This window comes from Callospermophilus lateralis, chromosome 17 (genome assembly GCF_048772815.1).
Source record: "Callospermophilus lateralis isolate mCalLat2 chromosome 17, mCalLat2.hap1, whole genome shotgun sequence".
Lineage (NCBI taxonomy): Eukaryota > Metazoa > Chordata > Mammalia > Rodentia > Sciuridae > Callospermophilus > Callospermophilus lateralis.
The window spans coordinates 8,301,897-8,322,044 of NC_135321.1; the positions used below are offsets into that span (position 1 = coordinate 8,301,897).

The 20,148-nt window shown below is 35.8% G+C and overlaps 1 protein-coding gene across 1 annotated transcript in view; it reads right to left on the reverse strand.

The window, feature by feature from the left end:
- Ccdc102b (coiled-coil domain containing 102B) overlaps positions 1-20,148 on the reverse strand; it is a 192,285-nt gene that overhangs the window by 156,371 nt on the left and 15,766 nt on the right. Inside the window, 2 exon segments of the mRNA XM_076837329.2 lie at positions 1,931-2,151; positions 4,547-5,159. Of these exon segments, the coding sequence (XP_076693444.2) occupies positions 1,931-2,151; positions 4,547-5,143 (818 nt within the window). The 5' untranslated portion in view covers positions 5,144-5,159.

The window sequence follows — 20,148 nt, forward strand, 5'->3', positions numbered from 1 at the left end:
TATACATTAGTACACAGATGACAATTTAACACAATCTATAAATGTTGTGAAGCACGGATAAAAAAATCTGCAAAAAGGAATTAGTATTGCTTGAAAAATGGAGAGTGAATAGTGAGACACTTCAGGCTGATGGAGAAGGAATGGCAGATAAACAGCTGCAGTACATTTGAAAAGCTTGTGCACATGCTTTTTACTATTTGAGTCAATACAAAACAGATATCAAATCCATAATATATTACACACTTACATCATCTATAAAAATTGATATTATATAATTATTTAAATATGTGACATATATAGAAGTATATAATATATACTTATCATCTATGGGTGTGTGTACATCGCTATTCTTTTTCTAGCTCTATCCATTTAGAGTCTTTTAACTAAGGAGATGGAGAAATAATTACTTTCAGATTTGGTAGGTATATTTTAAAATGCATCAAAACATTCCATCCACATTATGCTAATACTTTTAAGCTAATAGTGAAGGTAACACACACACAAACACACACACACACACACACACACACACACAACATATTCCATATCTAGTATTTCACATTTCGGCCTCTTTCCCAGACACCATTTGTGTGTAATCCTCACAAGGGTGCCATGAAGAAGACAGGACAAGGGTGTCTCCCACATGACTGCCTCCTACCTGCCCAGATCATGAAATAATCCACACTCCTCCCATTGCCAGGGGCCCTCACCCTGGAGCCCTAGTGGGCTAGCGAGACTGCCTGCACCAAAACTGTCAGAAGAAACACTCCCTGACTTCACGTCATTAAAATGCTACCTATTTTCTGGGTGATCTTAAGATGCTCTCATGCAATCTAATCACTGGGCTGGGAGGAAACCATGCAGTCCTGTGGTGAGTGCTACAACAGAGACCCCTGATGAGAACCAAGGCCAACCTCCAGAACTGTGAGTGATCCAAACTTCAGACATCCCACTCCCAGCCTTCCAGCTAACTGAAAATTTGAGCCATCCCAGCCAAAACCATGTGTGAGAGATGGGCTGTCCAGCCATGCTTATGATAGAGTACATGGAGGCGTTGCTTTAAGAACCAGGATTTTGGTGAACATATGTAATCCCTGCAGTTCGGGAGGCTGAGGCAGGAGGACCATCAGTTCAAAGCCCGCCTCAGCAACCATAAGGGCCTAACCAACTCAGTGAGACTCTGTCTCTAATAAAATACAAGATTGGGCTTGGAATATTGCTCAATGGTTGAGGGCCCCTGAGTTCAATCCCCAATATCAACAAAACAAAACAAACAGGATTAGGAACATATGTTATTAAAGGATAGCAGCAGCATAGTAGCGCCACCTTGTGCCCTTAAGGGAAACAGTAGCCCAATATCTCTGGCTAGAACATGTCAGAACCAGGGAGGAAGGAGGTCCAGGTCACCTAGTCTCAAGTCCAGTGTGCTTCCTCTATTTCACCTTGGACAGCATGTAAGGGTTCCTTTCTGTGATTAATGAGTCATAAAACTGATTTGTCCATTAATAATATTAACATTTATTCATCTTTGTTGACTCACTAAAGTCTAATAAAGCTATAAAACATAGAGAATACACAGTATTTTGAAAGTCTACATTAAAAATCCAAATACAATTATCATTAGCCTAATGAGAGATGAAAACATGTTAATGGTAAAAGTCATCTTAAAAGAATGTAAGGATTAACAAGTTATGAGTTACTTTCAAAATTAAAAGAGTGTGTGTGTGTGTGTGTGTGTGTGTGTGTGTAGCTCATCTTTTCAAATCGTACACTTTTTTTTTCCCAATCCCTGGGGATTGAATTTAGGGCCTCACACATGCTGGGCATAGACCTTACAACTTGTGTCTACACGTAGGTCAAATGCATCATCAAATGACCAGCTTATCAGACTGAAGGAACTCTGTTCAGGGAGACAAAGATGAGCACTTACTCTCTCTCCTTCCACAGGATTTCTTGGAAGTCTTCCAAAGGCAGCTGCCAGGCTGAGACTTTAGTCACTGCATTCTCAGGGGACAGGTTCCCTGCAGGCAGTCTCAGCCCAGGCTTCAGGGCACAGCTTCCAAAACCACCCTTCCTGAACAAATCAGTGCAATCTGGATTTGGTTTCATCTCATCATTTAATCTTAATGAATCAAGAACCACACCTTCTTCCTGAGAAAAGGAAAACATAATCCAATTATCGTGTTGAATATTTTAGATTCAGGAGAAAACTCATAAGGAAAACATTCTCAAAGGAAAATAAATGGTGTGATAAACATCAAGTCTATATTTGCATTTCATTATCATTCCCTAAGGGTCATATTGTGTGACCCAACAAAATCACATTCTTCTTCAAACTTATTTCTTTCTGTATTCTAACATTATTATAAAACAATTTCTCCAGGGGTCTGCTTTAACTTGCAGTTTGTCTTCTTTTCCTAATCACAACTAAAAATAAACCTGGGTAAATTTGAATAGATGCAGAGTCTTTAATAAACTGATTAATTCTTTTTTAAAATTTATTTTGTCACAAGGTCCTTAAGAGTTTCAAAGTAAAAAAAAAACAACTGATTTTTTAAAGCATTTTTTTGAAGGATGGGATAGAAAGAATTTTCAGGAAGGTCCTGAATGTTTTAATAGGCATGTTTGTTTAATTTTAGTTTACTAGTCAGATCTCACATAGAAATTAAGACATTTTAATAAACATGGACATCAATTACCAGGACAGCACACTGAATCAAAAATCCTGTGTAATAATTCCAAAACTCCATTGAACTCATGTTGTGCATATTTGTTTATAATTTAAATTTGACCTGATTTATGAGATTTAAATAGAAGAAAGCTAAGTGCAATTAAAATTTCAATGATACTTGATTTATAGTATTTTCTTTTTAAAATACTATGTGAACACCAAGTTACCTAGTATTATTCATGTCTTAATTGTCTTCATAATTAATATTGCAATTATTTACAATACTTTAAAAACAATAAAATGAGTTCTGTACTTCATTTTTAAGGTCTAAGAAAAAAAATCATTGGTTAAATACAGTGTTCACCTAAGTTCTATGTTCACAGGTTTTCTTCTTATGTGTCCAGAGCTAGCAGTGAAACTTGTCAAAGTAAAGAAACCAATGAAATTTCTTCAACAGAAAACATTTATTTTCTTGCAATCACAAGGCATTTTGTGTATTTTTTCCAAAATAAAACTTTGAATAAATACATCTATGTATTATTTGTTCTTGACACTAATGACACAAAATATTCCAAATGAAAGTGCAAGAATTTAAGAATTTCCTAGCATAATATGTGTACAGAAAATCTTCCATTTTCTCAAATACAGTCTAGTGACTTCTAATAATAAAGAAGTATTTTGTGGATTTATGGCACATTATATTGACTGCATTCCTGTAGCCAATCTCTATTTCCAAATTTGTATATTAACACAATTGAATTTGGAGAACATTTCCCATTCCTAGGAAGATGTATATAAAGGTACTAGCAGCCTTCATTGTCAAGGAAAGCAAAAGCAATTAGAAGACCAAACCAGTAGAAGTAATCATGTTACTTCAGTCTGTTGAAATTCTTCATTTGCAATTGGATCTAGACTATATCTAACATAAATTGCAAACAGTATAAAAAACTTAAGATTTTAGATAAATTCTAAAGCTGCAAGATGTTGACTAGCAGGTTTTTAGAGATGGAATTTCATAGATGGGGTAACAATATGATTTTATGGACCAAGCTTTCATGAGTTTCTAAAATTTCCCTAAGTATGTCCCTAAGCACTTACCATGTCATAAAAAGGGGGAGGAGATTATTGATAAATGAATGTATGAACTACTAAAACACATTTTTTTTAGAAACTTTATTTTATGCAGAATTCCCATAAATCTCAAGATGCAAACAACTCTAGAAAAACTCCAAGTATGAATCATGGGATGTATTCTTTATATTTGCCCAAAGTTATCTTTTTCCAAGTAGCCAGGCTAGTCTAAAGCCTTAAGCAACAATCTCCTCTAATAATGTATTATTATTGACACACTTAGGGTGAATGGAGAGAAATCTCTCCAAATATTTTCTGTTCACATTTTTTAAATGCTGCACCATTTTTTTTGCTGTATGTTAGTAAAGTCACAATATGATAAATCGTGTTCCTGAAAACTCCATACCCATCCCTGATAGCTCAGAGCAGGGCTGTATTTGGAGATAGGTCTTTCAAGCAGTGATCAAGTTAAAAGGGGGCATTCAAGAGGAATTAGTGATGCTGTCCCTGTAAGAAGAGGAAATCTGGACACAGAGAAGAGATGAGGCGAAGACACAGGGAGAAGACCCTACAAGCCAAGGAGAGAGGCCTCAGGAGAAGAGGATCCTGCAGACACCTTAGTCTTGGACTTCTCTCCCCTAGAACTGTGGAAGAGTAAATCAGTGTCGCGTGGCCCACCCAGATTGTGGCCCTGCTGGCCCAGGGAGAGGTGCTGCTGGGTTTTTTCCTGTCCCTTTGCCCCAGGGGTCTGAACAATGTTGAAAGTGCAGCGATGTCTGGATTCCTGAGCGGATATTTTCTTACCTTACTCTTTGTGTCCTCCTCCTCAACAAGTTGTCTTTTCTCCAAACCGATGGAGCCACACATTGGTGAACTAGTTTGAAGCTGGTCTTTCCTGTGGTGAGACCCTTCAAAGCCAGGAAGCTCCAGGCCCTGGGTTACTGTGGCTTCTGTCACCTCCTTTTGAAGTGACAGACTTTGCTTCTTTTTCAGTGCGCTCAGCTCCTTCATGGCCATCTCCAGTTTTATTCTGAGTTGTCTTCCTTCCTCCCTGGCACTGTTCCTCTCGGCTCGAACTTTACTCCATTTTTCTCTCCAGTTGGCAGTGCAGTCTGACCACCAGCGCATGGTCTTTTCCATCTGAGCCGCCCTGGCCTTGACTTCCTCAAGTTCCCGCCGGCGGAGTTCCTCACAAATATCCCATTTGTTGGTGTTGAAGGATTGAGCCCTGAAATCACAGGCTGCAGGAGACGGTAGCCCACAAGGTGGCAAGCAGGAACCACAGGTGTCCCTAGGGCAGGGGCTGGGAGCTTCCTTGTCACAGCGTGGCTTGATCGACGACTGTTGCATCTGGAAGATTTGAGTTTCCTCAATTAATCGATGAATGGAATCTAGGTTCATATTTGTCTTTCAAGGCCTAGGAAAGGACATAATTACACATTTGAATTTCCATTGTCATTGTTAGATCAAGCCCTATACTGAGAAAACAAATTGAAAAACAAAGCATCTTTTCAATATTGCATACTTTCTCTCCCTGTGTAACCAAAATTATAGAAGAATTCATGCATTTGTAATTGCAACATTGTCCATCACAAAATTAAAAAACTGGAATATTTGTTGTCTACTAAATTACACACTAGTCTCCTTTGCTCCTGCTAACTAAACCCAATTCGTGGAAGTTGAATGAAGACTCTATTCTTTGTGTGCAGAAATCCTTATCGCAACCCCAGAGGACAAACCATGATTAGTCTCCTTCTTCCCTAATGATCTCCTCCGGGGGGACTCTTCCCTACTCTCAAGACAGGCAGGTAACCTCTGCTCAGAAGAGAGCATCAATATGAAAAGTTCTCACTGCTCTGCTTTCTTCCTACCTGAACTAGGATTTGGTTTGGAAAAGCAAGGTGAAGTCCCTCTCATAACATGTAAGTTGAGAACAAGACAGATGAAGAGAGACATTTCATGACTGAGATGCTGCTTAAAGCCTAGAATGCATACCTCCAGTTCCTTTGTCAGATGAGAAGGATTACCTTTATTGATTTAAGCTATGATCCTTAAGTTTCCTGTTGATTACAGTCTGAAGCATATCTACCTAATACAAAAATTAATTTCCTACCATGGTAAACATTGTGATGACCTCTAAGAATAAAATATTATGAATAAGATGTGGCCCTTGTTGTTGAAACTTCTGCAGTCTAATGGATGACACGAATATACATACAAATTTAAAACATATAATTTACACTATAAAACTGTGTTTATTTTTTCAATTGCTTTTTGGTATATATTTGTCAATTTAGTGCTAGATTTTTGTGATATGTCCAAGGTGTATTACTAGTTGTGACTATCTCCCACAAATGAAGATGTATCCCTGAATTGATAACACTAAAAAATCATTTCAAAGCTTTGTAAAGGAATAAAAATAAATTTTCCATATATATATACCAAATTACAAAGTAATTTGTAAAAGCATATCATTTTAAAAACATGTGTACCTATTACTTTGTCTGATATAGCTATATTGGAAACATAACAAGTAACATTTTTAAAAAATAATTGCTAATACTTGAATTTTCAAATTAATACAGTTTCATGGTTACCAGATTTTGTTGTTTTTATTCTCAGATATAATTTTCTGGTGTAAATAATTATAGATGATATTTTATGTGCATGATAATCCATCTTCTTATGACCCATCTATTTAAGAACTGAATAACTTAATAACTGATTTATTATAGCCATTTACTTATAAAATAAGCCTGTGACCGTAAAAGACTACATAATATTTTCTAAAGACTATACAATTAAGTAACTTTATAATACTCAAATTAATTACTATAATATTAAAACTAATGTATAATAACTTTATTTGTAAAGGAAGAAAAGCACATTTTAATAAGTACTTTATAGTGATGCCAAACCAATTCACTCCCTATTATAGTACTTACTAAAATAATGTAGATTCATGGTTGTAGTTACATGATGGCATCTGTGTTCATCATGTTTGAATTAGAGCTGACTGGAGTAATCCATCCCTACACATTTACTGTAATTCAGAGGACATAATAATAAAACTGACCACACTTTTCTGATAATTATTAGATCAAGATCAATATAAAAAGAGAGAAAAGAACAAAAGAAATTCATAACTGGAAACATACACACACATATTTAATTACATTTTCTTTCTGTTGAAATTCCAAAATGAACACAGAGAATTTAATTTATCATATTAAATTTAAGTTTATCCTTGACATTTTTCAAAACAAATCAGTATCATAAAATTCTAATGTCCTTAAAATGTCTCATTAACTTTTATTTCACTAGTATTTTGAAGACTCCATAATTGGATTCTGGTACAGTCCGATCTTTCCCACCAATTAACTCTGTATTTTTTCCACATCTAACTAAATAAAAATGAGTTTGGTTTAATCCTTCAGTCCTTGAACTTAAAATAGTATTTCCTATTCCAAAGAGTTTTCTCCAGCAAAGATGACCTGCTTGAGGTGGAGATATTCAACATCTCTGTGGATTCATTTAAGTAAGTGTTTTCCCTATATATACACGTTCATCCTCTGTGATTTATTTAAGATGACTGTATAAGTATTTGCCAGTAATCGTGGCACAAGGTCTTTGATGTAAGAGAAAACATTTTAATGCCATTGACTTTGGTTTCTTGTACTTATTTCTGCATTTTAAAAAATTCTCAATTCTCAGGCTACCATGATTACTGCAAATATTTTAATATTGTACATAATCAAATAAATAAGATGTGATAGGAATATTAAATGCAATGTCCATCCAATATTACTAAAGATCATATTTCTGGCCAAAGAGGAGCTTAATGTATAAGATGGTGGGATCTTTTTTTTTTTTTTTTTTTTAATTAATTTTTATTGTTGGTTGTTCAAAACATTACATAGTTCTTGATATATCATATTTCACACTTTGATTCAAGTGGGATCTTGAGTGTATTGGTTCTTATCCTGACTCTCCCGCATTTTGGAGAAAAGGTCTTGGACAGATGATGCAAAGGGCCTTTGACTCAATATCCTTGTTTGTCAATGGGACAGAGACAGCTTGTATTCAATAGGACTGTTTTCTTTTGACTGCTGAATAGAACTTCACCTGCAGATTGGCTCACACAGCAGCTCTCTCCAAGGTAAGGCAAAAGTTTCTCTTAGTATTACAAGTAGGAGTCAATAGTACTGTTACTGGACTATTGTCACATTTAATTTTTTCAGTTTATTTTCTCTGTTTTGAAAGATAAATAGTGTCTTTTAAAAAAACAGGAGAACATAAGGAAAAATATTACTCACAATAGTGTTCTGAATTTCATGTAACAGAAGCCCCCACCTCACCTTGTCAAAAATCTACAGCTTCAAAGCATTATCCATTTTCACTGCAGCACAATGATATCCATTTTGGATATTCTTATGCTAAAGTATCTCTTATCAGATCACATCACCATTAGTCTGCTGATGCTGACATCATCCTTTGAGTTCCTTTAATGGCCTCATCACAGCTTAAAAGAAATGGTATCAGCTCCTCCAATTGTCATTCCAATCTCTATGTGTCTTGCTGCAGCCACCTGGACCTGCCTTCCTTGCAGGACCTCCCCTGCGTGTTCAGCTCTAGGCCATCTGATTGCTATGCAGGGGCACACCTCCCTCCCTCCCTGGCACCCCTTCCCCAGCTTCTCTCCCTCCAGGTAGAAGCTTCTGCTTGACTGCTGATGGGACCGATAATCCTACTACCCCAGATGTTCCAGAGGCCCAAGTCTCACAGGAATGTCTACAGTGGGGGTCTTCTGTGACAGTGGCTTCTGCCATCCTGGGACATTGCTAATAACCCAAAACAAGAAATAAATTAATCATGAATTTTAGCTAAGTCTTTAAAAGCAACACATAGTGGATTTTGATCCAAAATGTCTCTATTTACTTGGTTAAATCTCTCCCAAGTGACATTTTATGTATTTTCTGAAGAATGAAGTGGAACAGAAAGAAAAGCCTTTTTGGCAGAAGTTGCATCACCATGGCAGAACAAAATAGTATCCAAAGGGATTTTTTTTTAAAAAATTTACAGTTATTGCTTCCCCTTAACCTACAGAAAATGCATTCTAATGAAACCTTTCCCATATTTGTTTTTCTTAAGAAGGAGAGGACCTCTCATGCATGCACAACAATAGCAAAAGCCATAGCAATGAGAGAACAGAGTAATACAGATTTAAAGCACAAGCCTAAAGCAATGATTGCAACTGTGCCTTATACTCTGACTAAAGGAGAAGAGGAAGAATCGCTTTCTGATCTATGAGAAAACAGCACATTATATTCTAATGTGTGGCCTGCCAAACACACACATGTGACGTGTATGAAAGCATATATATTTTGTTTGGATTGAAAACATAAAGATAATGTATTCTGGGGATGCTGTGCAAGAGAACACTGAATGCAAAATGTGAAGACAGCAGGTTTGACAGCAGAGAGGAACCGTGATAGTGAATGGCCCCAGACAGGACTGCAAGGCGGCTCAGGCTCTGCTCCTGGTTAAATGTTGTACTTGAAATTTATCTTTACACTGTGGCAAATTGCATGGAAAATTAGAGTCCATGCTTATTGTTGCAAATGAAAGAGTTTGGAATTGTATAAAGGCAGAAAAAATTCCATAGTCAACTAAAGAATGTAAAATAAATTTGATAATTATTTAAAGCTTATCTATTTTCCTTTCCAAAAGCATGGTATTATAAAATAACCATAAACACAGTAAAACATGCCTATTTATAGTTTCCAAGAGTCATAATTAAATTATAAATTACTTGGATTGTTCATAGAAATTACCTTTATCGTTAGAATGAACATGGGATTCATACAATGAGCCTCACCTTTTATGACTTTTCTATTCATTTTTTATTCTATCTCTTCTTTCTCGTGGCTCCCTGTTCGTGGGGCTTCACTGCTTCAAATCAACACTGGCCAAGGTTTACAATAGAAATTATCTTAAAAAAATTGTGACAAGAATAATGCTTTTGATAATGTTCACTGATTAAAAATTAACTCCATTTCTTTTAAAGTAAGCTATTTCAACCGGGCACAATGGCACATGTCTGTAATCGCAGCGCTGGGGAGGCTGAGGCAGAAGTATCACGAGTTCAAAGCCAGCCTCAGGAACCTAATGAGGAGTTGAACAACTCAGAAAGACCCTGTCTCTAAATAAAATACAAACTAGGACTGGGGGTGTGGCTCAGTGGTTGAGTGCCCCTGAGTTCAATTCCTGGTACCCCCCGCCCCCCAAAAAAGGTGCTATTTCAGAATAATTTTTCCTTGTGATGATATTCCTATGTTTTCTATGCTTTAAGAAATGCCAAATTTGGGCTGGGATTGTGGCTCAGCGGTAGCATGCTCACCTACCACTGGCAGGACCCAGGTTTGATCCTCAGCACCACATAAAAATAAAGGCATTGTGCTGTGTCCATCTACACCTGAAAAATAAATATATATTTTTAAAAAAGAAATGCCAAATTACATGCAAATAATAACCTTATAAGTTGGAGACAGAAAGTAACCAGTCTGATCTATCTGGAATACAAATTAAGGAATAAAGAGAGATTCCAAAGTCCATAAACCATTTTAAAGGTGTCAATCCATCATTTGTAATGAATCTTAGGAAAATAGAATTCCTGTTTTCTGGATCATCTTGAACACTTTATAGTACTTTTCCTGCAGAGTACAAATTTATGCCCAATTTAAAATTTCTTGGTGGATACATTATTTACTACTCTAATTTAGCACTTGGAGTGCCAATTTTTAAAAAAATCTGTTTTAAAGTATTCCTGAAATTTCTCACCACTGTACAAATTTTGAGGCATAAATATTTGAGTTTAACAGCTTAAGTACATTTATATATATATAATATAAGTGTATATATATTATATTATGTATATTATATATAATATTGGAAATATTATATATTATATAAATAATATATATATTATATATATGACATCTATACTACTTAGTACCTATTTGTATGAAAACCTGACACTGGTTGAATTTTCCAGCATTTTTTAATTTATGTACTCCACAAAGTTTTGTAAACAAAATCACAAACTAGTTTAATATACAGTATAATCCAACTTAATAGTGCCAAATAAAGAGTCAAAATATTCCTTAATATCTTAAGCCAAAAAATGAAGTTAATATTAGTTGTACTAGAAGTATAGAGCTCCACCAAACCTTTTTTAAATATATAAATACGAATACCTTTAGCATAACTTCCAGGTGGCTCACAGATAACATGCACAGTTTATGGAAAATAAAGCTGTTCAGGTCTAGCAGTGGCAAAAGCTTCTACCACTTTTCAAACTTGAACGGATGACTTCTCTGGAACTTGCATTACACTGAAAGCCTGTCTCGTGTGACCTCCACAGATTAGAGAGGACAGTACAACTGCTTTCATAAATTTCAGTTAAAAAGAACTTAAAATAAGAGCACATAGTAGACAACTTGAAATTATGATTATGAATGTATATGATGATTGTGGATCACAGGATGAATTAATTCCTAGCATAATTCTACTACAAATGAGGTGGTGCTAAGATGGTGCTTATGCTTTCCAAGACTGGGCTTTTATTTTTAAAACTTTTTGTCTGTTTTAAATTTAAAAGCCATTTATTTTTTAAAATTATAGACTTTTAAAACATTGAATTCATCAACACTTTCCAGTATTTCTGTGCATCTCTCAGTACGTACCCCATGACTTTCCTATGCATTTTTTTTCTTTTTAAATATTTTTTGTAGTTGTAGATGAATACAATAACTTCATTTTATTTATTTATCTTTATGTGTTGCTGAGGATTGAACCCAGAGCCTCACACTGCTAGGCAGGGGCTCTACCACTGAGCTACAACCCAAGCCCCTTTCCTAGGCATTTCTTAAGTGAAATTCCCAAGCCATTTACCCCATTCACATTTCATCTTAAAGAATATATAAGGTTAAGTCAGAGGTTCTTCATGGATCTGGCTATGCTTGATACTGAACATGAGACGGCTCTCTGTGTCAGTATGATTCAATAACATTTTCTCACACCCATCTGATGGAGTGTGCACACCGCCAACTACTCTGTTAGATGTCCGGAAATTTTCTCAGGCTTAATCATGAGTTTTGGTGCATGCTTGCCAAATGACTGTCATATTTATCTTTGGAAAGCAGTTACAAATTTTTCAATAAGTAAAATTTATTCTTAATGTCTGTTTCATTTTCCCAACAGTACATTCTTTGTACTAATAATCCAAACTGGGTAAAGGAATTCCACATCAAAGAGCTAAAAGAAAAACATGGATTCAGAGCAGAAATTGTAGAATATATTTAGACTTTTATGTGCTACACCTATGCATATTTCCAAATACTTTGTTGTTTACTCTGCTTCTTACTAAAACAAATATATTTGTGCGTTTTTGCTAATTTTTCTTATGTATAATCTGAAATTTAATTTTAAATGTAAACAGTAATATTATACTGATACCACAGAAGAAAATTTACCCTTTTAAAATAGAAATTATATCAAATTAAAAGTGTTTTCAAAAGCCCAGTTCCACAAAATCACTTCAAATGCTATATGGACCATCTAAGAAAGATGGGTCAATATAGGTTAATTTTAGACAAGAGAAAGATCAGATTTATGGAACCAACACTGGGCTTCAAGAGTAGGGTAGACAGAAAGGCAACATTTCTGAAGTACCCCTAAGAAGTCATATAAGATTGTCATTCCTGCCTGGATGGTTGAGTAAAACAGTATTTTAAAAATAATAAAAGTTAATTTGTAACTTATTTATTCTGTATACTAAACAGTACTATTATAGAACAATTTAAGTTTAGCTAAGAAGCAAATGACAACCCTTCAAATAATCAGCTTATCTTATAAAGTGAGGGACAAGTCTCCTATTTCTGTTGCAGCAATAAATAAATTGCTAAACCATACATTTAGCATATTAAAACAATGGATATTGCAGGGCATGGTGGCACATGCCTGTAATCCCAGCAGCTCAGGAAGGCTGAGGCAGGAGGATCATGAGTTCAAAGCCAGTCTCAGCAACAGCAAGGTTGCTAAGCAACTCAGTGAGAGCCTGTCTCTAAGTAAAATACAAAATAGGGCTGGGGATGTAGCTCAGTGTTCGAGTGTCCCTGAGTTCAATCCCGGGGTGGAGCGGGGGGACGGGAAGCAGCAGATATTTATTATCACACAGTTCTGAAGTTCAGAAGCCAAAATAAATCTCACTGAGATAAAGTGAAGAGGGTTAGGGCTGGCATTCCTCAGGGCCCTAAGCAGGCAGGCAGTCCCTCTGCCCTTGCAACTTCTCAAGGTCGTCCACCTCCTTTGGCACACAGCTCCCTCCTCATCTTCGCAGAGATGTATTAACTCTTGAAATCAGTTTTGTATGTTTTTCTCAATGAGTTTAAAAGTTTGATTTTGCATGATGCAAAAGATATTATTTTATATTAGGCAAGGTTAGGTGTGTTGATTAATATCTGAAACATAATAACTGGCAGCAACATAGATTACTTCACATCTTTGAAAGTAAAGAGCTCTTGCCACTGTACCAAGTTGTTTCTTCACTAAATATTCAAACTGAGTATCAGTAGCCTGACCCAATACCACACACAGTGTGAGGTCTCATGAATGCTTAACTTTGGGTAAAGACCAAGAGAAAGAGTTTAGCTTCAACCCATCGTATCATCCAGTTAGGCTACAGAGTTTAGCAGCCAGGGCCACTTTTTTTTTTTTTAATATTTTTTGTGTAAAGACCAGATGGATTGGATAAAGAAGAAAGTAGTGACACACACACTCCATGTACTAATCTGACATTCTTGGCTTCAGAATTAAGGTACTCTTGGAGCTCAGTTTTCCTCCATGAGCATAACATTAAATCACTTTTCAAAACAGAAAACAGAAGAATTAAAGTTACCATACCATGAAAGTGCCTTCCCAGACCCCATCAAACAATATATAACATGTGCAATCATGTATTTAAATACATTTGTATATATAAATGTGTATGTGTATACATATACATATATATGTATAACTGGATTATATATGATTTTAATATTTTAAGTAGATTAAACTACATGTTTGTGCATATTTATGAATGTCTGCAGTGCTTGGAGAAAATAATACTTCTATGTCAAATTACTTTTATGTTTAGTCTGTGTGCACTACAATTATACAGGAGCAAAGACATAAATCGTGTCAGTTATTTTCCAATATATTTTGGTTATGCATTCCTATATTTTATTATTTCACAGGGTCATACCATAGTTAAGACTCTTATTTTAAAAAAAATCCGTAGTAACTGCAAAGGTAATCAAGTTGTCAATGAATTTTCATTTCATTATAGAGAATAAATTAAAAGATAATCATTAAGATAACTTACAGTTATTTTTTACCTTCAAATCATGCTTGCTTAGTAAGCATGGATGATGCTGTAATAGAAACAAACAAAGCCCATGTATTTTTCCTTTGCAGTATTGGAGTGAGCACCAGGCCTCCCACACAGGAGGAAAGGAGGAGACCACAGAGCTACTCCCCCATCCACAATAAGTTTTTGTTTTGCTTTTGACTTGCTGGGGATTGAACCCAAGGCACTCTACTTCAAAGCTACCTCCCCAGCCCTTTTTATTTTTTATTTTGAGACAGGGTCTCACTAAAGTGTCGAATCCAGTCTAAATTTCATAATCCTCTTTCCCAGCCTCCTGTCCAGTGGGATTACAGCATGTGTCACCATAGCCACTTTAGACCCTGTTTTTAAAGAGCAGACAAATATAACTTCTTTGAAAAATCTGGTCAAGTAGATGCAAATATGCTGTTGAAATAGTTCATTAAATATTAACTCATTAAATAATAAATAGTAAGGAAAAAATTAATAGATTACTGATAATACTAACATTTTTCTATAAAAATATTCATACAATTTAATAGGAAAATGTACTGACTTCTAACATTAGAGTAATCCTTGTTATCTTTTAACGCCATTGAATAACCTTCAAACTAACAATTAATTTATGACATTCAGATTCAGAATGAGCAGGCTTCTTAATATAGTTCAGAATGTATGTAATACTGTGAACGTTGAATTCCAAACTGAAGCTTTTCGTTTGTCACTTAGTACCATCTTGCCAAAAGACCCCTGAAAAAAGTGGCTTAATTGAGTTCTAGACATCAAACATTGGAAGGGGTGAAAAGCTTTTTAAATTATAAGCATATGGATGGAATTCCCTTCAAATTACTAGTCATATTAAATCTTAAGGGTAAAGAACACAAAACTTTGAGGTTTCTGCAACACCATACATCTGAAAAGTTACTCAGGGAATGGATCACCCAAAGACAGTTGAGAATTCACTCTGACTTTGAGTACACTAAGCTTCCCTCCCATTATTGGAATATTTGTACAACAATTAAAATGTCATCTCTACTATGTTCTTTTGCCATAAATAGGCATGAAACTAAATATTAGATAGTTGAGATACAGTTAGTTTGTGGGTTTTTTTTAATATTCTGGAGGAAAAAAAAAACAGAAATCAGAAAACTCCAAGTAATAGATCTGTATGTATAATTTAAAAATGCCGCTCTTTAATGATTTAACCTATGCTTTCTCACTTAAACCATAGCAATCTTGTCCAAGTGATTATGTTTTGGGCTGGTAGGCACTGCATAGTAAGTGGGTAACTGGAAGGGGATAAATTAGGGCATTTTGTGCTTGAGTTCACTGTCCTCTCAATAATACTATTTTGTTATTGTCCTCAAAATGATATTTTTAAAAATTGGTTTTTAATTTGTATCACACAATAATCTAAATAAGATGTTAAGGTCAGAAGGAAACATCAGAGAGTATTTTAGCTATTTAATTTTTAAAGCAGTTATGATTATAATTTTAGAAAATGGAAAGTTTCATTGTTCTCCTATGTAGACTTTGTGACTGCAACTTCCTTCTATATACTGATATCTAACACATGTGGCATATTTTTAAATACACAAAAATATAAATAAACATACATTCATTGTACAAATAACCACTCAAGTGACAATCCATTAATATATAGCTTTAAGATTTTAATAGAACTTTAAAGTTAACTATATTTGTAAGCAAAACAGTGAACAAATGTTGGGTTTCAGGTGTACTATGAGAATTAGAAAGAAGGATCATAGGTGATAGTGAGACTGGGCATTCTGGATACTACAAAGCAATGATGTCTCAGAGGTCTGCGTGATGGCAAGTCATGGCAGGGTGGTGGAATGTGTAACACGGAAATGGAAAAGGCTAGGTCAAATGTGAACCCACTGTAACTCTGAAATCCCTCTCAGACTAGAGTATTCCACTGGGAGGCCACTCTGCGGTCGGCATTGTGCAGGGTGCTGAGTGTGAGGTGCTGTGTCCTGGTGCAGCTCCACACCTACAGGGAAGCTCCCAAGTGTTCTAGGGTATGTGAACTTCCAGTGCCACACTGAAATTTTCGTGGATTACAGTTTCAATTTTATCTGCATGTGTTTAGGAGCTATGTTGTTCTCTGTGTGTTTTTTAAGCAAATCTTTGCCCAGTATGTTTTTCATTATTTTATGGATGATGGTTGATAATGCTAATTGGTAGTTGAAGGAAGTTAGTTATTTGTTGATCTTTTTATTAGTAGTACATATCTTGCTCATGTTTTTATTTATTTTATCTTGTTTTACTCACTTGTCAACACCTGACTTTTTAAATTATTTTTTTATTTATATATGACAGTGGAATGCATTACAATCCATATTATAGAGCACAAATTTTTCATTTCTCTGGTTGTATGCAAAGTATATTCACACCAATTCGTGTCTTCATACATGTACTTTGGATAAATTATGTCCATCACATTCTACCATCATTTCTAATCCCATACCCTCTCCCTTCCCCTCCCACCCCTCTGCCCTATTTAGATTTTTTCCATTCCTCTTATGTTCCCCCTCTCTACCCCACTATGAATCAGCCTCCTTATATCAGAGAAAACATTCAGCATTTGTTTATTGGGGGATTCACTAACTTCATTTAGCAGCATCTTCTCTAACACCATCCATTTACCTGCAAATGCCATGATTTCATTCTCTTTTATTGCTGAGTAATATTACATTGTGTATATATATGCCACATTTTTTAATCCATTCATCTACTGCAGGACATCTAGGTTGGTTCCACAGTTTAGCTATTGTGAATTGTGCTGCTATAAACATTGATGTGGCTGTGCCCCTGTAAGTGTGCTCTTTTTAAGTCCTTTGGGTATAGATCGAGGAGAGGGATAGCTGGGTCAAATGGCAACCCCTGACTTTTAGTGAGTATATTAAGGATATTAAGGCATTATTGATACTTGGGAACTGGAGTCTGCCTTTTATTGTTTGTTTTCTGTTTCTTATTCTATTTCTTCTCCCCCTCTTCCCCTCTCCTCCTCTTCTTCTTCTTCATTGTTGTCATTGTCTTCTTTTCTGCCATATGTTATTCAAACATTGTTTTTTTTTTTAAATCCACTTGACTGATGTCTTGAGTATATCACTTTGTCCAGGTTTCATAGTGATTGTCTAGAAATTAAAATATGTAAATATGACATACAGCGCAGTGTAGAAAAACTATTATGTTTAGGCCCTTTTCATTTCTTTAAATATCACGTTCTTGGGTATACAGTGGTCTTGATTCTTATTTAAATAATCAGATCTGTAAACCAATGAGGAGAAAGTGTTTTCTCATACACATGATCTTTCCACTGCATAGTTGTTCTTCCCTGTTTTCTGATGCTCCAGGAAACCTTCACTCGTTTTGTCTTTCCTCCACCTGAAGGACTTCCTCTGGCCAGTCTTTAGGGGAAGGTCTGCTGACGGTAGCTTCCTCAGCTTCTTTCATCAGATATCTTTGCTTCCTGTTCCTGAAGCACAGTTTTGTGCTTCATACTGGATGGTTCCTTTCACTCAGCCCTTGAAGTGTGTCCATGGCTCCAGGTGAGGAATTCACTGTTGACTGCTGGAATCTACATCCCACTTGGCAATGCCAAGAATCAAAGAAAGCCAAGAAAATATTTACAAAAGAGCAGAATTAAGGAGCTGGGGTTGTGTGGCTCAGTGGTAGAGAGATTGCCTTACACGCACAAGGCACGGGGTTCTAGCCTCAGCACTACATAAATAAATAAAGGTATTGTGTCCATCTACAACTTAAAAAAAAGAGCAAGAATTAGAAGAAAATAAAGTTAGAAGGAAATAAGATAATGCTACAGTAGTTAAGACAATATGATATTGGCAAATAAAAGAGATGAATACACTAATGGAAGGGAATACAAAATCTAAATACAGACACATTTCTTTTGAACCTGATTTATGACCATTCAATAGGGGAAATAGTTTTTCCTTTAACAAAAAAATGCCAATTCAACAATACGTTTACATAGAACTAACCATTGCATCACAATATGTAAGAGTAATCTTCCAAATAGAGTGCTCAGCCAGGAACAGTGGAGACACTCCTGTATTCCAAAGACTGGAGGCTGAGGCAGGAAGATTTAAGTTTGTGGTTAGTCTCAGCAACTTAGCAAGCCCTATCTCACAATAACAATAAAGACATGAAAAATTTGTCATAGGAAATATCATTCTGTCTTAGAGCTCCCCTGAGTTCAATCCCCAGTGCCACAAAGAAAACAAAACTAAAATGCTCACCCAAATGCATAAGACAGAGCAATAAGTCTTCTGTAAGTTAACTAAGAAAAATCACTCATGACATGACAGTAAGCAGGTTCTCTAAACAGAATACCAAATATTAACCACAAAGTAAAATATTTGTACATTTGCTAAACTGTGTTTAACCTAAGATTTTCTGTTTAAAAGAAGAGATTATCAACAGAATGAAAATACAAACAGTCTCACTGGAGAAGGTATCAGCCATTCACGGAATGACTTGGAACTGAAGAAGTCACATATTGACCAGAAAACAAGATTTTTGAACAACATGCTACAGACGTGAAAATGCATTTTGTGAAAGACAATATTCCTGTAGTCGATGAGCATATGGAATATCCTTATGCCATCTGTTACTAAGGAAATGCAAATTAAAACCACAATGGAAAACCGTAACCACAAGAGCTATCCCCACTTCATTTTTCCTAATAGCTCAAAATTGAAAGGATCCATTGTCTGTGAACTAAAAACGAACGCATAAATTTTGCCATAGTCATGTGATGGGCAATTACATAACACAAATCAATGCTGTTGCCATGGGGATGAACTTCAGAAACACACAAAATAATGCATTCTGCATATTCACATTTATAATGAGCCCCAAAGGAGGCACAAGTGTGCATGACAGAGGTTAGAGTTTTCCACTGCCCGGGGGTGATGATGAGGAGGTGGCATGGTGGACATTCTAACAGGGCTCTGCCACTTGAGCTGGAGGGTGACTTCATGACTGCTCTCAAAAATCCATGAGCTCTATGTGCTTTGGCTAAATAACTTTAGAGAATCTACCAACATTGAATCTCAGCACTGAGATCACCAGAAAGCAGCCAGAGATGTCTTTATATATCCATCCAGATCTCAGCAGTCGGGGTGCTTCCAGGAGGGGCAGGAGACACGTGATGAAGAGCATCGTCCTGCTTGGCAAGGTGAGCTCCTGTGAGAGTTCAGACTGACCACAGAGCAGCACTGAGCCTTTGCTTGGTGGCTGAGGGGAGAGTATAAGGAGAAAAGAGTTTGCAGACACACTGGGGGAGAAGAGCCTGGCCACGGGGCTGGGTCCACATGGTTCCCTCTCTTCTGCAAATTACATCAGCTCTGCCTGAAAGGAGATGCACTCCTCCAAAGAGTGGACAACCTCAGTGGGTCTAATAAAGTCTCCTCCAATAGTGTGGTTTATTATGGAAATTCTGAATGGTTCTAAAATGCAAAATGTCTCCAATAAATTCACTTAGTTGCAGTAAAAGTATGATGAGATTTATATATACGATACTATATATATACAAATAACATGATATATGTCACATGTACAAATTTCATTTTTGTTTTTATTGGAATGAAGTGACAATATACCGAAAAATTAAAAATTTAGCTCTTTTCGAATTGTCTCTTTAATACAAAGAAACATGTTTGATTATACAAACACCCACATTAAGTTCTCCATATATGTTTTTGTCTTGTGAAATTAATACTCATTAAAAATGCTATGTTCATATTATCAGAATTTGATTCTTAAATATACATCCTTTACTAGAAATAAGGCATAAATATCAGCAAACAAATAATTTGTATGATCTTTGAGAAGTCTCATGACAAAGTGATCAACTGTCCTGTGATCCTATACAAACAGGCAACTGAGGTCATTTCTTAATACCTTATCCACTCAAAGATACCATTCTTGC